This window comes from Sphaerodactylus townsendi, linkage group LG01, assembly GCF_021028975.2.
Source record: "Sphaerodactylus townsendi isolate TG3544 linkage group LG01, MPM_Stown_v2.3, whole genome shotgun sequence".
NCBI classification, from domain to species: Eukaryota; Metazoa; Chordata; class Lepidosauria; order Squamata; family Sphaerodactylidae; genus Sphaerodactylus; species Sphaerodactylus townsendi.
Window position 1 is genome coordinate 176757345 of NC_059425.1, and position 20358 is coordinate 176777702.

General features: G+C 47.2%; 1 protein-coding gene across 2 annotated transcripts in view; it reads right to left on the reverse strand.

Moving 5' to 3' along the window:
• ASB18 (ankyrin repeat and SOCS box containing 18) overlaps nt 1-20358 on the reverse strand; it is a 49760-nt gene that overhangs the window by 24886 nt on the left and 4516 nt on the right. The window contains exons 1-2 of one of the 2 annotated variants that reach the window (XM_048509644.1): nt 16170-16410; nt 1029-1296 (exon numbers count right to left, since the gene is read on the reverse strand). In XM_048509644.1, the coding sequence (XP_048365601.1) occupies nt 1029-1296; nt 16170-16410 (509 nt within the window). Of the gene's footprint in view, nt 1-1028; nt 1297-16169; nt 16411-20358 lie in introns of those variants that run through there. The other variant, XM_048509654.1, reaches the window with a different exon arrangement.

The window sequence follows — 20358 nt, forward strand, 5'->3', positions numbered from 1 at the left end:
ATGTGGAGAAGTGGGAAATCGAACCCGCTTCTCCATATTGGAGTCCACTGCTCTTAACTACTACACCACAGAAAGGGCCTCCCTCATAGGCCAGAGGGCTACAGGACAGTTCCACCACTTTCATCCAAGCCAGACTGCCAGCCAGAGAAGATCAGCTTTGGACAAGTTCTCTGCTTCCTTGCTACTCTCTGAATTTATCTAGTTTGAAAAGTGATCTTCGCTTCTGAGGTAAGCGCTCTCATTGTTCCCTAGCTCCTCTCAGGGGCTTTCCCCACTACAGAAGGGAGCTAAGGTCGCTTCAATGGAGGGCGATTCCAGGCTGTCCCCACAGCAACTGAGTTGGCCCCCTGGAACCGAGCTAAGTGGGCGGGATCATCTTGGTGCCTGTTTCGCTCCTTGATTGTGATTGGCGCTTGTGTTACGGCGGGAAACGGGAGCGTTTTTTAAAACAGTTTTTACAGTTTACAGTTACATGCGCTTTCTGCCCGCCACGACTCTCCCGTTCTGCGCATGCCACAAAAGCGGTTCGTGATTGGTTGAACAGATGAGGTGTCGTTTCGATGCTTCGCCACTTCGAAGCTTTGAAGCGGTATCGACCTTGTTCCGGCAGAAAAGTGTAGTTCATAACTGCGACAAGGATGTCGCAGTTCTGAGGGGGGGGGGGGCTGAGACAAAACAATGTTGAGCTTGGTGGCAGTGGAGATTCACTGAGGCGAACCTAGGTAGAAACCAGTTCAACTCTGTCAGTGGGGAAAGCCCCTCAGAGTTCATATAAAGAGGAGTAGGAGATATGACATCCCAGCTCTACATCCACAGCCACATGCACACACACACTAGCAGCAAGAGGGACTCATGACCCCAGAAAGTGGGGCTCTGGAGCCCACCTGAGGGTGCTGACCCTCGAATGGAAGAACACTGCACCAACACAGAATCAGCCATTAACAACAGGCATGCCAAATCTTGCACATGTGTCTGATTCCAAGAATGACATGGGTCGATACAAAGCTGCGGAAGGACTCGCCACTTACCCCAGAGAGTCCTGGCTGGTGCACAGGTGCAAAGGTGCTTGGCCATCATCATTCAGAAGGTTGGGGTTTGCCTTGTGTTCCAGCAGAAGCTCCACGCAATCGGCGTGCCCCCCTCTGCAGGCTTCATGCAGCGCGCTCTGCCCCCCTGGCATGGCATTGGGGTCTGCCCGCCAGAACAGCAGGTGACGAAGGCAGGCGGTGTGTCCGTGGCTGGCGGAGATGCAGAGGGGGTTGGTGAGTTCCCGCTTGTATTCGAGAGACCACAGGCCTAGAGCAGGCAGAGTTGGATGTGCGAGAAAGGGGGGGAAAGGGAGAGAACATAAGTTATGCAAAGAGTTGACACATGATGCACGCAAAGTTATGCAAAGAGTTGACACATGATGCACACAAAGTTATGCAAAGAGTTGACACATGATGCACACAAAGTTATGCAAAGAGTTGACACATGATGCACACTGAGTCCAACTGTTGGTCCATCAAGGGTAGTATTGTCTACTCAGAGTAGCAGCCGTTTTCCAGAATCTTAGGTGGAAGTATTTCTCATTATCTACTGCCTGGGCTTCTATAACTGGCAGAGGTGGAGTGCTCACGGGGACATGTGAGGTCATATGTCCCCAGGCGCATGCCAGCTGGTCATGTGGGGGGGGGCAGATAATCGCCCCACACACTCCTTCCCTCGGTCTGTCCCTGCCAGGCTGCTCCTTCAGCAACAGGGTGGGGGGCTAGCCATAAAGCCATACAGGCATACACGACTTGACCCCCACACCCATGCTCCTGGATGTCACTTCCAGATGCCAGGTGGGGAGGAAAAACAAGACATACCGCAAAACTGCTTTACAAGCGCCTCCTACCTGGCAGTTCACTTGGAAGTGGCTACAACCTGGGCTATCTAAAAAGAATCACGAATAGCACGATTCTTGAAAAACCCGTTTCGAGGGGGGGAACATGGGGCAGCCTCACGTTAGGGGTGGGAGCCGTGCAAAGCCCCCCCCGAAATGGCTTCCCCTCCTGTTCCCAGCCTGGATTTAGTGAATTGTGGCCCTTTCCCCACTTACCTTAAGCCCCGCGCTACTCTCCTAAAGTAGCGCGGGGTCCAGCTGCACTCCCCACTTCAGGGGCAGCGAGAACGCAGCCGCCCCGACGCTGCCTCTCTCGCGCCCCCTCAGCGCATATAATTTATGGCGCCTTTTCAAATGGCGCCTTTTGATGACCCCGCACAGAGCGCGAGATTGTGGGGAAGCCGAGGCGCGCGCCAGGAATTGCGCGCGCTGTGAATTGCCCGCAGCAACCCTCCGACAAGGGTAAGTGGGGAAAGCCCCTGTGTGAAAGGGACCTAAGTGTTGGATATCAAAGTTGTCAAATCATTGCAAAATAAAGGCTGAGGAGAGTTTCACTGCAATCCTCAGAATGCTTTCCTGAGAGTAAGCCCCACTGAATAGATGAGCCGGGTTCTGAGTTGATTTGCTTAGAATTGCTCTTATGTCCTTTCAAGAAGGCCAGGGAATTCGGTCATATGTGAAGAACAAGAACACCAAATGCAGTCAAGTCAAGGGGATACCAGACGTTTCCTGCTTCACGGCTGTGGAAAAGAGGCCGCAGAGAGGCAAAACGTGAAATGCAGCTGCTCTCGGTGCATCGTGCAATTGCGAAAGATCACTGACACCTTCTATTCAACCATTTTGGATTACTCCGACAACCTCTTAATCTTCGCATGTGCCACTGAGTGCCCTCGCCGGAATGCGAGGGAGGAATTCTATACATTTCTTCTCCAAAAGCTTCTTGGGGTGTGAAAAGACTGCTTGGAGATTGTTAACCAGAATAAGCCATGCTGGATACAGGAGCAACAATAAAAAATCTCCCCGGTGAATATACATCAGTGGTCTGGATTTCCCTTACAGAGGTACCTTCAGATGGAGGAAGAAATTATCTCTGTAATGAGCTGTGGACTTAACATCTCCCCTGAGCTCACAGTGGAGAAACATGGACCAGACAGGGTACTAATTGCTGGCCTGCGTCCAAAGCAGATGCATACCCAACTAGGGCCTGGAACATCATGTAATATCCGGAGTGAACATGGGAAAGCATGTGTTAGCCAGGCTTATACTTGGTTGAAAGAGATAAAACAGAAATATTTACCCTGAGCTCCTTGTCAGAATTGAGCAGGCAACTAATATACGAACCCTTCCCATTGTTCAGGGTGTGTTTTGTACAGATCGCTTTACCAGATGTTTCTTATTTTCTTTGTGTCGAATATGAATGAGGCTCCAGGTTTATCTTCTGGCTAAAAAGGAGCAATTTGGCAGCAGTGCTGTAGCTTTAAGAAAATAATGCCCGCTGAGCTCTTAGTGGCCATTTTGGAAGTTGCTTAGGCAACCAAAACAATATAGCTGAGCCTTCTAAACCTTGGTTTCTACAAGGCTATGGGGAGTAGAGACCAAAACACTTAGAGACCAAAACAGCAATGTTCCCCTTTGCTTCATGACCCCTGGTGGAAACGGAGTCACTGGGGGAAAGGCTCAGTGGCGACCACCAGAGACCCAGAAGTGATGCAACTCAGCCTGGTGCTGGTGCAATTTGGTCCAGAGCTTGAGGCTGCCATGTAACTTGGCCTAGTGCTGGAAGCCAGACTCAAACTAAAGACAAAAAGGCAGATAAATGTAGGTTGGCTGGTGGGTGTGAAGAAGAAGAGTTTGGATTTATATCCCACCTTTCTCTCCTGTAAGGAGATTCAAAGGGGCTTACAATCTCCTTTCCCTCCCTCCCCCACAACAAACACCCTGTGAGGTGGGTGGGGCTGGGAGAGCTCTGAAGAACTGTGACTAGCCCAAGGTCACCCAGCTGGCATGTGTTGGAGTGCACAAGCTAATCTGGTTCACCAGATAAGCCTCCACAGCTCAAGTGGCAGAGCAGAGAATCAAACCTGGTTCTCCAGATTAGAGTGCACCTGCTCTTAACCACTACACCATGCTGGCTCTCAGTGAGAAAGAAGGAAAGGAGGAGAGGCAAAGGGGGCTGCCAGTGAAGGAGAAGAGGAAACAGTGGGAAAGGGAATACAGAGAAAATGGGAGGCCGCCCGCAAGTTCTTGTAGGTTTCCTGATTGTCAGTTTCTAAAGCAAAACTTGTGTGTCCTATTCAATAAAATAACACATCTCAGTACTTTAATTCTTATATATTCCAAACTGCTGTTTATCAATCATATATGCATTCATTTACTTCACAGCTCACCTTTCTCAGATTCAAGGTGGATTGCAGAATAAAAAAGAATGGCACAATGACACATCACAAGACAATACATCCAAGGAGCAATGTCCTAGTGTAACCCCCATGCTCAGAATGGGTTGACCCAGAAAGGGGTGGAGACTCAAAGGCCGTTTCCGCACGAAGGTGGAAACGGCCGGGTTGGCGTTTCTGACGCCGACCCGACGACGCTGGGACCATCCGCACGGACGGTCCTGGGAACAGCCGGGCAGCCGGAGCCACAGAGCGCCGGCGCCCGGCCAACCCAGCATGTCCCCAGGCCTCCGGCGCGTCGCCAGCGGGCCTCCGGGCCTCCGGCGCGTCGCCAGCGGCGCAGGGCAGGGGGGCGTGTCCCCAGGCCTCAGCGACGCGCCGGAGGCCCAGGGACAAGGTAAGTGCCGGGTGGGGGAGGCGCCGTGAAGCCGCTGCCGTTCGCTCGGCAGCGGCTTCACGGCGGCGTTTCCCCAAAAAGAGTGCTGGGAAGCGCTCTGGGGAAACGCCGGCTTCAGGCCGGGCGGGCGGCACGAGGGTGGCGCGGCTGCGTTGCAGCTGCGCCTCTCGTGCGAATGGTGGCCTGGAGACGGCGTTTTTACCATCTCCAGGCCGCCATTCATTGCCCGTGCGGAAACGGCCAAAGCTACAGAGCTCATGTAGTTTGGAGGAGACAAGGCTACCAGACTCGGACCTTGATTTGTATAAGCCCTTAACACCTTGTTAAGGTAACTGCAATGTTGTTGGGAACTACTGGGAAGGTAGTTGTTTATTTTTGCTATGTTGTAAATGTTGGAGATTATTGTTTCAGGGTTCTTTTTGTGTTTGTAATGGGTGAGAGTTCTCCTGGAAACCTTCATCATGTTGAATCCTGTTCACCAAGCCCTTGGAGTCTTCAGGAGCCAACCTATTTGCAGGAAGAATTGGACTTGGCAATATCAGAAGACTGTAACTAGAAGGACTTGAAATGAAGCCTGAACAGGACCTTGAAGTGTGACGTTAAATGTTGATGTTTGATGTTATATGTTAAGAAAATAAACCATATTGTTTTTAAAATTTGCAAACTCATTCCAAGTTCTGCCCCACAAAACCCACAGATAGAGGTTACACTAGCACAGGCGTTAGAGAATCAGAAAATAAGTGAACAGCAAACTGCTTAAGGAAAGCCATACTAAACCATGATTGTTTTTCACCCGGCCATGAGCTCTTCTCAGGTTCCAGGGGCCCTATCTAATAAGGACACAACATGAACAGATGAAGAGAAAATCATTTATTAGAGAACACCATGAAAACTTTAACATCCCGACATACTGGGAAAACTTTGTACAAGACTGTATGCAATTAAAGTTTAAACATCTTTCAGACCTAATGTGATTCTTGAGCTTGGTGCTTTTCTGCAGGTTTCATGATATCAGGTTCCAAATTAGACAATGAGAGGCCGAGGTCACCGCTTGTCGTCATATCAGTTCTGTTCCTGGATTCTGTCAAGGAGACTATCTTGCTGAATCCACACTCGACCAATTATGTTGAGGAAAAGGCAATAAGAAAATCTTTGAGCTTTTCCCCACAGTGTTGGAAATTTATTCGCCGATCACTTTTGAGCCAAACTTTTTTTTGAAACCGACCAAATTGACAACATGCACGTATATCATGCTGAAGATCAAGCAAACTCTCCTGAACTTCGGCCTCAGCTTGGGTGAGCTGTACTTCTAATGGATTCAAAACCCAGTCCAGGATACTGAGGTCTAATAAGTCACCAAATCTTTCTTGCATATCTGCTTGAGATGTCTCACATAAATGGTAAAGTCATCATCTCTCAGTACCTCTGTGATCATTTTCAGGTTTAGAAATTGTAAAAATTCCCGATGTCCTATATTGTGCCAACAGAGTTTGAGTTTCTTAAGGAAAGAAGCAGTAGCTTCCTTACTATTGACGAGGTTACTGTTTTTGCCCAGATAAAATATGTCCGCCTTCACTTCAACAAGTTTTTCTCTATGCTCTTTATCAGACATGAAGGAAACTGTGGTGTCCCAGAGTATGACAAGACACTGAAGACATTTCCCCTTGGAAAGCCACCCAATGATGGGATCCAAAAATTTTAGTAACAGGTTCCCATGGTGGTGGGATTCAAACTGTGGCATAGTGCCAATGGGACTGGGCGGGGCACGGCGGGGCAGGGCATTCCTGGGTGGGGCTGTGGCAAGGATGCAGCTGCTGCGCCAGTCCTTGGGCTACCACACACGCCAGTGCACCCCCTGCTAGACTGCTTCAAGTTCTGCGCACTACTGTTGAGAGGAGAGGCCTAAGGCAAAAATCACGTGGCAAAATCATCAATTAGTAACCCCCTCTCGGCACGCACAAATAATTAATAACCTACTCTCGGGAACCCGTGAGAACCTGCTGGATCCCACCTCTGAAGCCACCTCACCTCAGTATGCAGCAGCAGCATCTGGAAGTTCTTCATTATATTCTTCACACAGCTGCTGGAAAAGACGATCCTGAAGGGCATGGAATTGGATGACGTTTACAGCCTTTATGACAATTCAAAGCAAAAGATTGAGATGTCCTCCTAAGCTTTTAGCTATTAGGTGCTCCCTGTGAATTGTGCAATGAATAGTAAAGACAGAAGGTGTAACCCTGTTTAGATGGGTGATGGATCGACCAACCATTAACAGCAGCTCCATCAGTTGCACAAGCCATTATATTCTCCGTTAGAATACTGTTCTTGTTTAAGTAACGTTTGACTTCTTCAAAAACAGACAGTCCCTGAGTATCCATTTTAATCCTCCTGGCAAACAACATCTCTTCCATCAGGTTGCTTCCATTCCAGAATCTCACATAAACCATGAGAAGAGCACTGCCGTCTTATAAAATAGGTTCACCTATTTGTAAAGAGCATTTTTTTTTATTGGACTGAACTGACCAATTTCTCTTCTGTGCCCCATGCCATCTCACTGATTCTTCTGGCAACAGTGGAATTACTCAAAGGAATTGCCCAAATTGCTTCTTTGGCACTCAAACCCATGACATCAGATATTATTATGGAGTAAGCAGCGATTGAAGAATAATCAGCATGGGTCAAAAGAAACGAACGAGAGACGCTGAAGGAGACGTCTAGGGCTGCGACCCTCCCTTGGTAACCAAACAACTAAAAATTGATAGCCTTTACGAGGCACAAATGCCCACAACAAACCGACTTGAAGCTCTAATGGTCAATGAAGAGGAGATATCAACCAAAGAGCTCAAAAAGAGTTGCAGTGGCAAAAACAAACACAGTGTAATGTAGCTAATGATGTCACTGGTATTGCAACTGAGAAACTTGGGACCCTGCTCATTAAAGAGAAGAGAAGAGGAAGAGTTCAGATTTATATCCCCCTTTCTCTCCTGTAGGAGACTCAAAGGGGCTTACAATCTCCTTGCCACTCCCCCCTCACAACAAACACCCTGTGAGGTAGGTGGGGCTGAGAGAGCTCCGAGAAGCTGTGACTAGCCCAAGGCCACCCAGCTGCTGTGTATTGGAGTGCACAGGCTAATCTGAATTCCCCAGATAAGCCTACACAGCTCAAGTGGCAGAGTGGGGAATCAAACCCGGTTCCTCCAAATTAGAATGCACCTGCTCTTAACCACTATGCCACTGCTGCTCTAAGAGATAGAGAAGGCTTCCCAGCTAATCTTGGCTTCAAATAAGATCTGTTTGGTAATACTTAATTACACAGGCTTGCTCTCGGTTTGGGATAATAAATATTTTGTTAAGAGGCTACTGGGAATATTACTAGGAAATGAAGTTAAATATTTGAAATTAATGATGGTGGAAGCTCTGAACCACTCAAAGCAGAGGTAAAAAGTACTACTAATTTTTAAAACAGATCATGTCCCCCGAGTCTTGATGTGAGCAAAAGGCAATTTGGCGGCAAAGGGAATAATTCTTTTGCGTGTTTAATAATGCTGTTGTAGTCCCCCCCCCCCCAGTCTCCTGAGCTAAACAGAATTCCAGCCCCTCACAATTTAAGTCTGATAAGGGAGCTCTCTCATCGGACCTGAAGGGAAACAAATGCCATATCAGCCTTAGAGATCAATCTCTGGAAGTAGGAGGAAGGGGAAGTTTATAATCAACTACTGGAAGATAACCTTAAAAACTCTTTTTTAGCTCTCCCTGGCTCCAAGCAAGATGGTATAATAGAGAGACTAGACAAACTGAAATATGAACTGATTGAAAGCAAAAAAAGTGTAACAGGAAATGCCTAATTGAGTATAACAGGTCCCAAGGGCAAAAGGAAAGGGCATTATACTTTTCCCCAAGTGGGAACAAGAAGATCCATAAGGAGGAGAATTTGCCTGAAGACCCTAAAATTTGAGCATTCCTACTGGTTCTGAGCAGTGGTAAAGCCACCAGGGGGCAGGTGTGTGTGTGCGACGCACCGGGCGCACCATTTCTGGTCACATGGGGTGGAAAAATCCCCTCCCCTCCCCCCACAGCAACCCCATGCCCCCCCCATGGTGCCCCCCCGAGGCGTCCCACTCGCGGCACCCATCTGTGGCACCCCCCCTGCGGTGCACCACCCCACTTACTTTTAGGAATGGAGCAGGCTGGAAGCCTGCCTGCATTGCCTGGGCCTGGTGGGAACTACATTTCCCAGGGGCTCATGGGAAATGTAGTTTTCACCAGGCCCAGGCAACGCAGGCAGGCTTCCGGCCTTCTTCTCCGGCCTGCTCCTTTCCTAAAAGTAAGTGGGGTAGAGTGTGTGTGGGGGCACCGTGGGGGGTGCGTGGGGGGCACCAAAGCCAGAGTGTGCACCAGGTGAACTATGGTCTAGCTACGCCTCTGGTTCTGAGTCTCTGGAACTAAAGACCCAGTCGATCATATCACCCTTGTTTCGCCATCTATAAAAAGCGTCAGACAACAAGAATGAATGTGATATAGAGCCATCCTCTCCACTGAAGCAAGAGCAAGTGAATATAGTGGAGATGCCACTAGAAATAGAATTAGAGTCACATATTTTTAGAATGCTGACTTGCGAAAATAATCACAACCTATACAACCTATACAACTGTCACTAAACTGGCTCGGGAATCTGCATCTGTATCACAAACAGTTAATCAAGCTGATCTGGGAGGAAAATCAGTGGCTGTCGAGTTTCTCAATCTAAATAAGGAAAACCTCAGTGTTGTACAACCTTCCATCCTCACTAACAACGATCAGCAGACAAAATGACTGTTGTGGAAACAACTTGGCAAGTGGTCGAATACTTTTGTTAAAATCATCTCATGGAATGTGGTAGACTGGTTCCGCTGCAGGGGTGGAGTGAAGGGAAACTGCGCCTGGGGCATCACCTGCCCCGCCCCCTGAAATGCCCCTGGAACACCACACCCCCTTGGCAGCCTGGCCACACCTCCGCCACTGTTCTGCCCGGGGCATCGCACCCCATGTCCCGTGGGCACTACGCCACTGTTCTGCTGTCTTTCTTCATATTCAGATCTCCCCTTTATACAGCATGAGTGTGATATTTTCATCTTGCAAGAGACTTGGTCAGTGCAATCCTTAGAACTTGATGGATATTACAGTTATACTTTAGAAGCAATTCAAGGGAAAGGAGGTTGGAGACTCAAAGGCGGCCTTGGCATTCTTATATCCACGCCTCTTACACCTAAATGCCCCTTGAAACCACCTCTATTGCATTTCGCTTTGTCTTCATATCTGACCTGGGGAGAGGGCAGTCTAATTATTGTTAAAGTGTATTTACCACCAGCAACAAAAAAAGTATTTTTGGATGAAAGCTGGTTAGCTCTTGAACACTATATAACGCAAATATAAAATTTTAAGGGTCAAATTTTAATAGCAGGTGATCTAAATGCTCGCCTAGGCCCAAACGACACTTTTTTGGCAACCAGATTTTAAATTTTGCTGGAGCCCCTGGAAGGAGTGGGAGGAAGGACATCCTATAATCTTTAAAGACCAAAAGGCAAACTATGCTGGCCTCTGCTTAACTAAACTTGCTTGCTGTGGAGGTCTAAACATTTTAAATGGTGCCTTTGATTGAACTGACTTTCGTGGCAGGCAATAGAGCTAGCACTATTGACTACATGCTGGTGTGTAACTCACTTCTGCCTACTGGGCAAAAATTTCAGGTTCTTCCTTATTTAGATGATGACCATTTACCTCTTTACTTGCAAGTAGAATTACCATCAAATCAGATACATTTAACTTGCCGTTATCTGACTCAGCTGGAGTTTTACAAAAGTGACGCTGGTAAACAAATGCAGTGGTAGAAATTTAAGGGAAAGAGAGACTTTCAGTAATGATGAAGAACAGGCAAAGCTATGGCTAGAGAAAGGCACATCATGAAACATCTGTTCAGAGGAATGTCTGTGCTATTAAGAAGAAGAAGAAGAAGAAGAAGAAGAAGAAGAAGAAGAAGAAGAAGAAGAGGAGGAGGAGGAGGAGGAGGAGGAGGAGGAGGAGTTTGGATTTATATCCCCCCTTTCTCTCCTGCAGGAGACTCAAAGTGGCTTACAATCTCCTTGCCCTTCCCCCCTCACAACAAACACCCTGTGAGGTAGGTGGGGCTGAGAGAGCTCAGAAGAGCTGTGACTAGTCCAAGGTCACCCAGCTGGCGTGTGTGGGAATGTACAGGCTAATCTGAATTCCCCAGAGAAGCCTCCACAGCTCAGGTGTCAGAGCTGGGAATCAAACCCCGTTCCTCCAGATTAGATACATGAGCTCTTAACCTCCTACGCCACTGCTGCTCCTATGCCACTGCTTAAGTGATGTATAAGATTTATATTCTGGAGTGAGGAAACAAACAGGCTAGATACCACATGTGGTGGACAATAGGCTTTGGTGAATTTGCAGTGGCAGGATATATGTCAATCCTTGCATCTTGAGTTAGATGGTCTGCTAAGTTAAATCTTGAGTAAAAAGAGCTAGTAACCCCTGACATGCTTCAAAAGTGTTGCTCTATGATCACATCTGTCAATAACGATCAGGATCCTTTAGATCAGGGGTAGGGAACCTGCGGCTCTCCAGATGTTCAGGAACTAAAATTCCCACCAGCCCCTACCAGCATGGCCAATTGGCCATGCTGACAGAGGCTGATGGGAATTGCAGTTCCTGAACATCTGGAGAGCCGCAGGTTCCCCACCCCTGCTTTAGAGGTTTATGAAGAGCTAATAATTCAGCTAAGCTCCTGAAGTCAGAAGGTAGCAACTCATGTCAGGCAAATAGAAATAGAAAAAGATATAGTAAACCTTGGTTTGACACAGAATGTGTACAAGCCAAAAAAATAATAATCTTAAATCGGCATATGCCTCCACAATAAACTGCACTCCTGACACAAAAGGTGAGGCTTACTTAGCACTTCTAGGATATAAGAAGAAATATAAACAAATCATTATTTGGAGAAAAAAACAATTTATTAAAAAATCATGTGAGGCACTGATAAGAACGTAAGAACATAAGAACGAGCCTGCTGGATCAGACCAGAGTCCATCTAGTCCAGCACTCTGCTACTCGCAGTGGCCCACCAGATGCCTTTGGGAGCTCACATGCAGGATGTGAAAGCAATGGCCTTCTGTTGCTGTTGCTCCTGAGCACCTGATCTGCTAAGGCATTTGCAATCTCAGATCAAGGGGGATCAAGATTGGTAGCCGTAGATCGACTTCTCCTCCATAAATCTGCCCAACCCCCTTTTAAAGCTATCACAGGAGGCTATCACCACCTCCTGTGGCAGCATATTCCAAACACCAATCACACGTTGCATGAAGAAACATTTCCAGTGTATGCCCCCTGGTTCTACTATTGTGAGAAAGAGAGAAAAGGCCTCCAGGCAAAAGAATCCAGCCCCTTTTTTGGAACTTGTGACTGTCAGTGAATAGAGGCAAAGGTCTCAGTTGCAGATGGAAGTATCCATTCCCCAGGATTAGTGGATGTACTTTTTTTCAGAGGCTGTAGGATGACTATGTCACCTGTGTCCTTATGTGAAAAGACCAAACTGGTGACAATCGCCAGCTGCAGCTGTCTCTTGGACGAGTCATCGGTGTGGGTACTTTTTGGAAAGGGAAGAGGGAACTTGCATTGGTGGATATAGATGGAGGCTCATTGGATAAGTCCAAGTCTGTTGTTGTTTATTTGGATCAGGAAAGTGTTCATGCTGCTGGGCAACATGTCATGTCCATTCTGCTCCCTCAACAATCTGGATGGCATGTAAAACTCATCCAAAGATTTATGAACTTATAGATGGAATCCATTTTGGTCTCTCTATTCTCTTCAGGCAAACAGGCTCCCAGGGAGAGATTGAACATATAGTAGCGGATGCCAAAGCAGAGTCTTTTTTGAGCTGGAGATCCTTTTCAAGATCAGGACTGGCATGTTCTTGAGATGGTGACCCATCATAGGCTCAACTGGGCTGGATCCCATTGGAGGACAATGAGAAACTTGTTGAGTAAACAAGAATTTTGCAAGCCTTGTTGGCCATTCTCCAACAACTAGGTTCCATGCTTTTGGTGGGGAGAGGGATCTCTACCGATAGCTCAGCTTGCTTGCCCACTAGGCTGGTGTCTACAGCATGCAGTGCTGGTAGCTGGACAGTGTAGTCTTTTGCAGGGTTAATCCAGTCCAAGCACAGCCAAAGCATTATGCCTGTCCATGGCCTCAATCTCCAGTTTTAAGTATCCACAGATGGAGCTATGTTGAGAATTAGATAGATTGATGTTTGGATCCAATCAAATACTCATAGTCTAGGTAACACAGCTGCCATCCTCTTCAAACAAGTCAACCAGATTCCTTCATGCCGGAACCCTTTCTCCAATTGGCGGATCAGCACATATCCAATCTGCTTTGCACTCCTGTCTGCACCAATCAAAAAAGCTTACTTTCCCAGACTTTCTCCACCTTCCAGCAAGCACACGCTACAGGGGTCAGTGCTATCAGTCACAGACCAGGAAAGGGATTTAGGCGTCTTAGTTGATAGTTCCATGGGAATGTCAACTCAATCCATGGCAGCTGTAAAAAAGGCAAACTCTATGCTGGGGATCATTAGAAAAGGAATTGATAATAAAACTGCAAAGATTGTCATGCCCTTATATAAAGCAGTTGTGCAACAGCACTTGGAGTACTGTGTCCAGTTCTGGTCACCGCATCTCAAAAAGGATATTGAGGAGATAGAAAAAGTGCAGAGAAGGGCAACAAGGATGATTGAGGGACTGGAGCACCTTCCCTATGAGGAGAGGCTGCAGCGTTTGGGACTCTTTAGTTTGGAGAGGAGGCGGCTGAGGGGGGATATGATTGAAGTCTACAAAATTATGCATGGGGTAGAAAATGTTGACAGAGAGAATTTTTTCTCTCTTTCTCACAATACTAGAACCAGGGGGCATTCATTGAAAATGCTGGGGGGAAGAATTAGGACTAATAAAAGGAAACACTTCTTCACGCAACCTTTTCGAGACCGAGTGCCCAAATTGTAACCCAAAACCCACTTATTTATCGCAAAGTGCCAAGACGGCAATTTAACCTGAATACTATGGTTTTAGTTTAGAAAAAATGGTTGGCTCCAAGGTGTGCATTACTTGGGAGTAAGTTTGGTGGTAGTCGGTGGCCTTGCTTTGAAGCAACCATGTAATGCTTCGAATGGCTGAATCATGACCCTAGGAGGGTTTAGAAGCAAGCCCCATTGCCAGCAACCGAACTTACTCCCAAGTAAAGGATTGTGCTTTTGTTCTTCCCATGAAAATCAGTGGGGTTTAACAGCACTTAACAGGGTTACCTACATGTCGTGCCCAGCGGCTCAGGCCAGCCTAGATGTGTGTAGGGTGGGACGATTTTCCGCCCTCCACATGATGAACTCTGTGCACATGTGCCCACAGAGAGGGTTCTGAGTGCCACCTCTGGCACCCGTGTCATAGGTTCGCCACCACTGCACTAGTACATGTGCCTGCTCTCTCAGTTGCCTCTTATCATGGGTTGTGATCAGACTTATGGTGTCTCTTTGGATTTATGGGTTTGGAATTGCTGCTGGGTTTTCTGACTCACTCCCCTTCTCCATTTGCCAAAAGCCCTTCCAGAAACCTTTAGGCCTTCAGCTAATGTGCACGTCTGAGGACCAATAAACAGATGTAAAGCCTCAAGCTATTCGGTGGGAGTAATAACATTCCATTCGATGATCCAAGAGGCTTCTGACCAGTAGGAAGATTGAAAGCAATGTAGAAGAAGGACTGCGTAGTCCTGAATTCTTTCTCCAAACCATCTGACAAGAGGTCAGGTTTCAGTAAGGGAGAGAATGGAGAAGACGAGGCTAGAGATCAGTATGGTCCTAGAGAATATAAAGGATAGCAGGTACGATGGAGGAGGTCTGTGGCACAGAGAGGTAAACTGCAGTATTGCAGTCAAAGCTCTGGTTGCAACCTGAGTTTGATCTTGATGGAAGTTGGTTTCAGGTAGCCAGACTCAGCCTTCCATCCTCCCAAAGCTGGGAAAATGCATACTTGCCTTGCTGGGGGTAAAGTGTAGATGACTGGGGAAGGCAATGGAAAGACACCCTGTAAATCACATTCACAACATTCACATTTAGAACATAAGAAAGAGCCTGCTGGATCAGACCAGAGTCCATCTAGTCCAGCACTCTGCTACTCGCAGTGGCCCACCAGGTGCCTTTGGGAGCTCACATGCAGGATGTGAAAGCAATGGCCTTCTGCTGCTGCTCCGAAGCACCTGGTCTGCTAAGGCATTTGCAATCTCAGATCAAGGAGGATCAAGATTGGTAACCATACCAATGTAGCATGTAGCCATGTAGCATGTATGTGAACTTTGGATTTTTTGCCACTATGTGCATCACTTTACATTTTGCTACATTGAACTGCATTCGCAAATCCAAATGGGAAACCGACCTCCTCCATAAATCGGTCCAAGCCCCTTTTAAAGCTATCCAGGTTAGTGGCCATCACCATCTCCTGTGGCAGCATATTCCAAACACCAATCACGTGTTGCGTGAAGAAATGTTTCCTTTTATTAGTCCTAATTCTTCTCCCCAGCATTTTCCATGTATGCCCCCTGGTTCTAGTATTGTGAGAAAGAAAGAAAAATGTCTCTCTGTTAACATTTTCTACCCCATGCATAATTTTATAGACTTCAATCATATCCCCCATCAGACATCTCCTCTTCAAACTAAAGAGTCCCAAATGCTGCAGCCTCTCCTCATAAGGAAGGTGCTCCAATCCTTCAATCATCCTCGTTGCCCTTCTCTGCACTTTTTCTATCTCTTCGATATCCTTTTTGAGATGTGGCGACCAGAACTGAACACAGTACTCCAAGTGCGGTCGCGCCACGGCTTTATATAAGGGCATGACAATCTTTGCAGTTTTGTAATCAATTCCTTTCCTAATTATCTCCAGCATAGAGTTTGCCTTTTTCACAGCTGCCATGCATTGAATTGACATTCCCATGGAACTATCAACTAAGACGCCCAAATCCCTTTCCTGGTCTCTGACTGATAGCACTGACCCCTGTAGCATGCATGTGAAGTTTGGATTTTTTGCCCCTATGTGCATCACTTTGCATTTTGCTACATTGAACTGTGTTCGCAAATGCAAATGGGAAACCAATTTCAAATGCAGTTGTGAATGTGACTGCAATTGCAACAGCAAATGAACTCCACCCAGACATATGCAAATATGCCTCACCTTGCTGGTGACATACGCTCACCAAACAATCACTCCACCCTATGCCATGGAGGGAAACACATCTCACTGTGACATGTCTCTGAAGTTGTCAGCCGTAGATGCTGGCAAAAAGTTAGGAGGAACAAACGACTGCATCGTGGCACACAGCCCAGAAAGCCCTCAACAACCAGGAAACAAAAAAGCTATACTGGGACTTGTAAACCCTGTTTCAATCTGAAAATGGTCCTTGAAGTCTTGCCTACCTGACAGTCCAAACGTAGCGTGGCTTTTCACCTGCCATTCCAGCTCATTTTCACTGATCTCAAAGGTCATGTTGACATCTTCATAGTACTGATCTATCAAGGCTTTGAGCTTCTTCAGATCTCCTCTGACTAGAGATTTATAGTATTTATCCACAGGGGCATGATTCTTCGCCCAGCGCTCAGATCCCACTTTTCCAAAGATTTGTAACTTCTTAGAAGCTGATCCTGGCAGTCCTTCCATTTGGGGAGCCACAGCTGATTTTAATCCAAACCTTCTGGTACAGATCGGTGGGATTTTGTGATGTGCATTATTTGGATTGTCCAAATGGGACTGTCCAGTTATATTCTAGTTAGGGCTCCGACCCTGTTTATTTTTAAAACTGACAATTGTTACTTGATATAATTGAAGTCACGTGGACCTCTGGCTACAGCAACAAGCACTTTACTACAGTTTGATTACGTGCAGGAGTATATATAGACTGATAACTCATGATTTGGTTTTGTGCTGGAATTTCTGCAAGAAGCAGTATTGATTCCAAGGAGCAGATTGTCAAAGAAACGTATGCTTTTCTCATCTACAGTGAAACATTAGTATAATTTAAATCTACGCAACGTAGGTCAATGCATTTCAAGGATTCCATGCATTCCTATAGCATTTCTTTGTTTGTAGATCTTTAGCATGCTGTAGTCTGAGTGTTTTCCAGAACCAAAATGCCCTTGCTGTCAAAGTCACTTTTGCGGTACACTCTGCCTATGAGCACTAACATCCAGTTTGCATTGCATCAACATATTCAAGACTCACATCATTTGTGAAACAGAATAATCAAAATCACTAATACTGTGTCCCACTGCAGAAACTCTATGGCCATTTATGCACATATGGGCTCCTTTGCATTCATTGTACATTCCCTTCAGATTGGATTCTCGGTTACACATTTCACCAAAATTCAATGTGCTGTCAGATTAGAGAATTTCCACAGTTTCCAAAACCGGATAAAGTGCAACTGTGCATTTACAGAGAAAGTGAAGGGAATCAGTAAGTATTTCTCTTTCTTTGGGTTTTCTCACTTCTCTCCCTTGCCCCCCCCCAAAAAAAATTCCCCTGCCTACCCAACAGCAGTTCTTCCCCCTCTCTGGGCCAGCATTACTGAGCAATTCAAAGGGTTCCCCCCTTTTAATTTAAATACTTTGGGTCAATCTGTTACCTGAAATGGTGGGAGTCTGTCCCTTTTAGAGTGGGGAATTAGCGAGAGCAGACACTTGACTTAGCAAAAGGCTGGACAAGTTCGAAATCTTTATTGCCTATGTATACCAAGGTCAGCGTTTGCAAGAAATCCCCAGGAGAGCAAAAATAAAGTTTAACAAATTTATTTAGGGTTAATAGGGGTACACAAACACACAATAATCAAAGCAGCAGGACACACACACAGTCCTAGGATAGGTGTTGAGAGAATAGGTTTGGAAAAGATGGAGGAAATTGGGGAGATAAGGTTATAGTCATCTGGTTTGGGAGCAGAAAGGTCCAATTAACAGAGCTGAGTGACCCATGATAGCTCTTGGAGAAGAAAGAACTTTGGGACAATATCAACAGACAGTCCAGAGATATTGAACGCTAGTTACTGGGAGATGGGGCTTTTTATAGGGAAAAAGGGATCCTTAGAGTTATGTAGAATGGCCCTTAATCTTTCAGGACAAAGGGGTGTCTTGCCTTTCTTGGTGGAAGACAAGAGGCAGACATCAACTTTAAGTGTTGAGTTGTTAAGCTAATGCTTTGAGTGCTTAACTTGATGGGCTAAGCTGGGAGTGCCCACAGTTGGGCAGTGTGGTGAGTCTATCATAACTACAAAATAATGGCAATGTAAATAAGTGGTCATTAGAAAGACATTAATCAGAGGAAGAAGTTTTGGGTTAGTACAATACTGGCAGGAACACTTGGGGCAAACACATTAACAAGTCCTTTGTCCTTGCAGGGCGGCTAGTCCAGGGCTGGAGATGGGAATGCTTTCCAAGGCAGAGACACTGTGTTAGCTTTAATCCTTTTAGGAAGGGTGTGAGGCAGGTATTTGGCAAGGCAGATGTTGGTGATGGCAAGTCTAGACAAGCTTTTACTGTCCTTGTCGGTATCCTAGACAATGCAGAGGATGGTCTCCCCATTCTGGAGCAGCACTGCTAAGCACCCCAAGGGTCAACAGGATGGATTCTCCTAACACTGTTGTCCTAAAACAGAGTCCCCTCCCCGCCACCATGGGTCAATTTGGTAACATATCGCTTGAGCAATACACCCTTGAAACAGACATGAGATTTATAGTCTAGCAAAGCAATGCTAGACCACAAGTGCCCCCACCCCAGGCAGCACACCCAAAGAGGGAGGTTGCACAGAAAGACCAAGGAAGCGGCAGGTGGGCAAAATAGTGGCTCAGCTGAGGATACTTTGTGGCAGGAGGATCCCTGTTTAAACAAAAAAAACTGCGGGGAAACCCATTGTGAAGCAAACAGCCATGTGGGAAGCAGGACGGGCACAAAAGCCCTCGTAATTAAAGTCTAGAAACAGACGTAGTAAAAATAGATTGCAGTGAAAAGAATAATCTAGGCTAGTCTGAGTTTGTCAGGATCAGCGCTGGTTAGTATTTGGATGGAAGACAGAGATACCAGCCTCCAGGAGGGAGTGGTGAGGGGGAATTCCCCTGAAATTAAAGCTCATCTCCATAACACAGAGATCATATCCCCCGGAGAAGATGGATGCTTTGGAGGGTCAACTGTGTCACATTGTACTCCACTGAGATCCCTGTCCTCCCCAAGCTCCGCCCCCAAAGCTCCAGGACTTTCCCTCCTGTGCAACCCTACCCCCATCCCCCACTAATGGCCCAGGAGAAAATGGCATGCCTAATGGGAGAGCGCCAAGGAAGTCCAGGGTCACTATGCAGAAGTTGGCCGTTCTTCTCTTGCCTTCAAAATCGTACAAGTTGCCATAAGTCAGCTGTGACTTGACAGCATGTTCCATCACCAATTTTATCAGCGGTTGATTCCAAAATCTAACGTGATAAAGAATTAGCAAAGAAACTGAAAAATGGATGTAAATAGGTTGACTAACTGGACTCTGATTTATAGATGAGAGCAAATGAGAACTGACCGGCGGTGAACCCTATCAACCCTATCAACAATTTCCCCCCATCAGGTGATTATTTTAATTCTTGAGTAATTATATACTTGAGTAATTACGAGCACATCATTCCACTACCACCTTTGTACCATAAAAATCATGACTAATTTTTTTTGACCCTTCAGGAACACTGGCTTTTTCCACACAAGTCACTTACAACATTTCCAGAACGTTTTTGACGCCCTCCCCTTTACTCAGTTTGCCCATACTCAGTTTGCCCAGTTTGAGAAACAGATGTCTCTCTGTCCTGCTCCACACAGGTCCCCGCAGCGGCTGCACACCGGCATATATGAGGTGTGAGCAGCCAACTGAGGTGTGAGTGGTGTGGACAGCCCCAGAGCGGCTGCAGCCCACGGAGGTGCCTCCACATGGAGGCACCTCTGTTTTGTTTCCCCACACTCACCTTCTCTCCCTGTGGATCTCTGCAGGGACAAGGAGACACTCCCATGCTGCCCTCTGACCACTGGGGGTTGAAGGGCAGCGTGGGTGTGACTCCTTGTCTGCACAGAGTGTCTGCTTGACCTGCACGAGTGTCTCCTCAACTTGCACAGAGGCTGGGGGGAGAGCTCAGTGCGGGTTTGCATGGGAGCAGGCCCGCCCCCCACCGAGTCCCACCCCTGCCCGCTGTTCAGGTCGGAAGGACCTGGGGAGGCCCAAAGCTGGCTTGCACAGAGGCTGGCGGGCAGGGCTTAGGGGTGGGCCGTCCGCCCCTGAGATCCGCTCCTGGCCTCTTGCAAGTTGAGCCCCGCCCCCAAACTCTATGCAGGCTGGCAGGGCCTAAGAAGGCCAAAAGCTGGCCTGCAGGGAGGCTAGGGGTGGGGCTCGGTGATGGTGGGTGGTTCAGGTGCGCTCCGTGGCCACCCATGGCTGAGCCCCGCCCCCCACCTCAGCCTGCAGGGAGGTGCAGGGCTTGGTGGCATGCACCGTGGGACATGGGTAACCCCATGTCCCTATAGGCCATACGCCTCCGCTGCACAGGCAGGGAAAACATTGTGCTTTGCCTGCTCTTGGAAACTTTGGGGCTTGTCA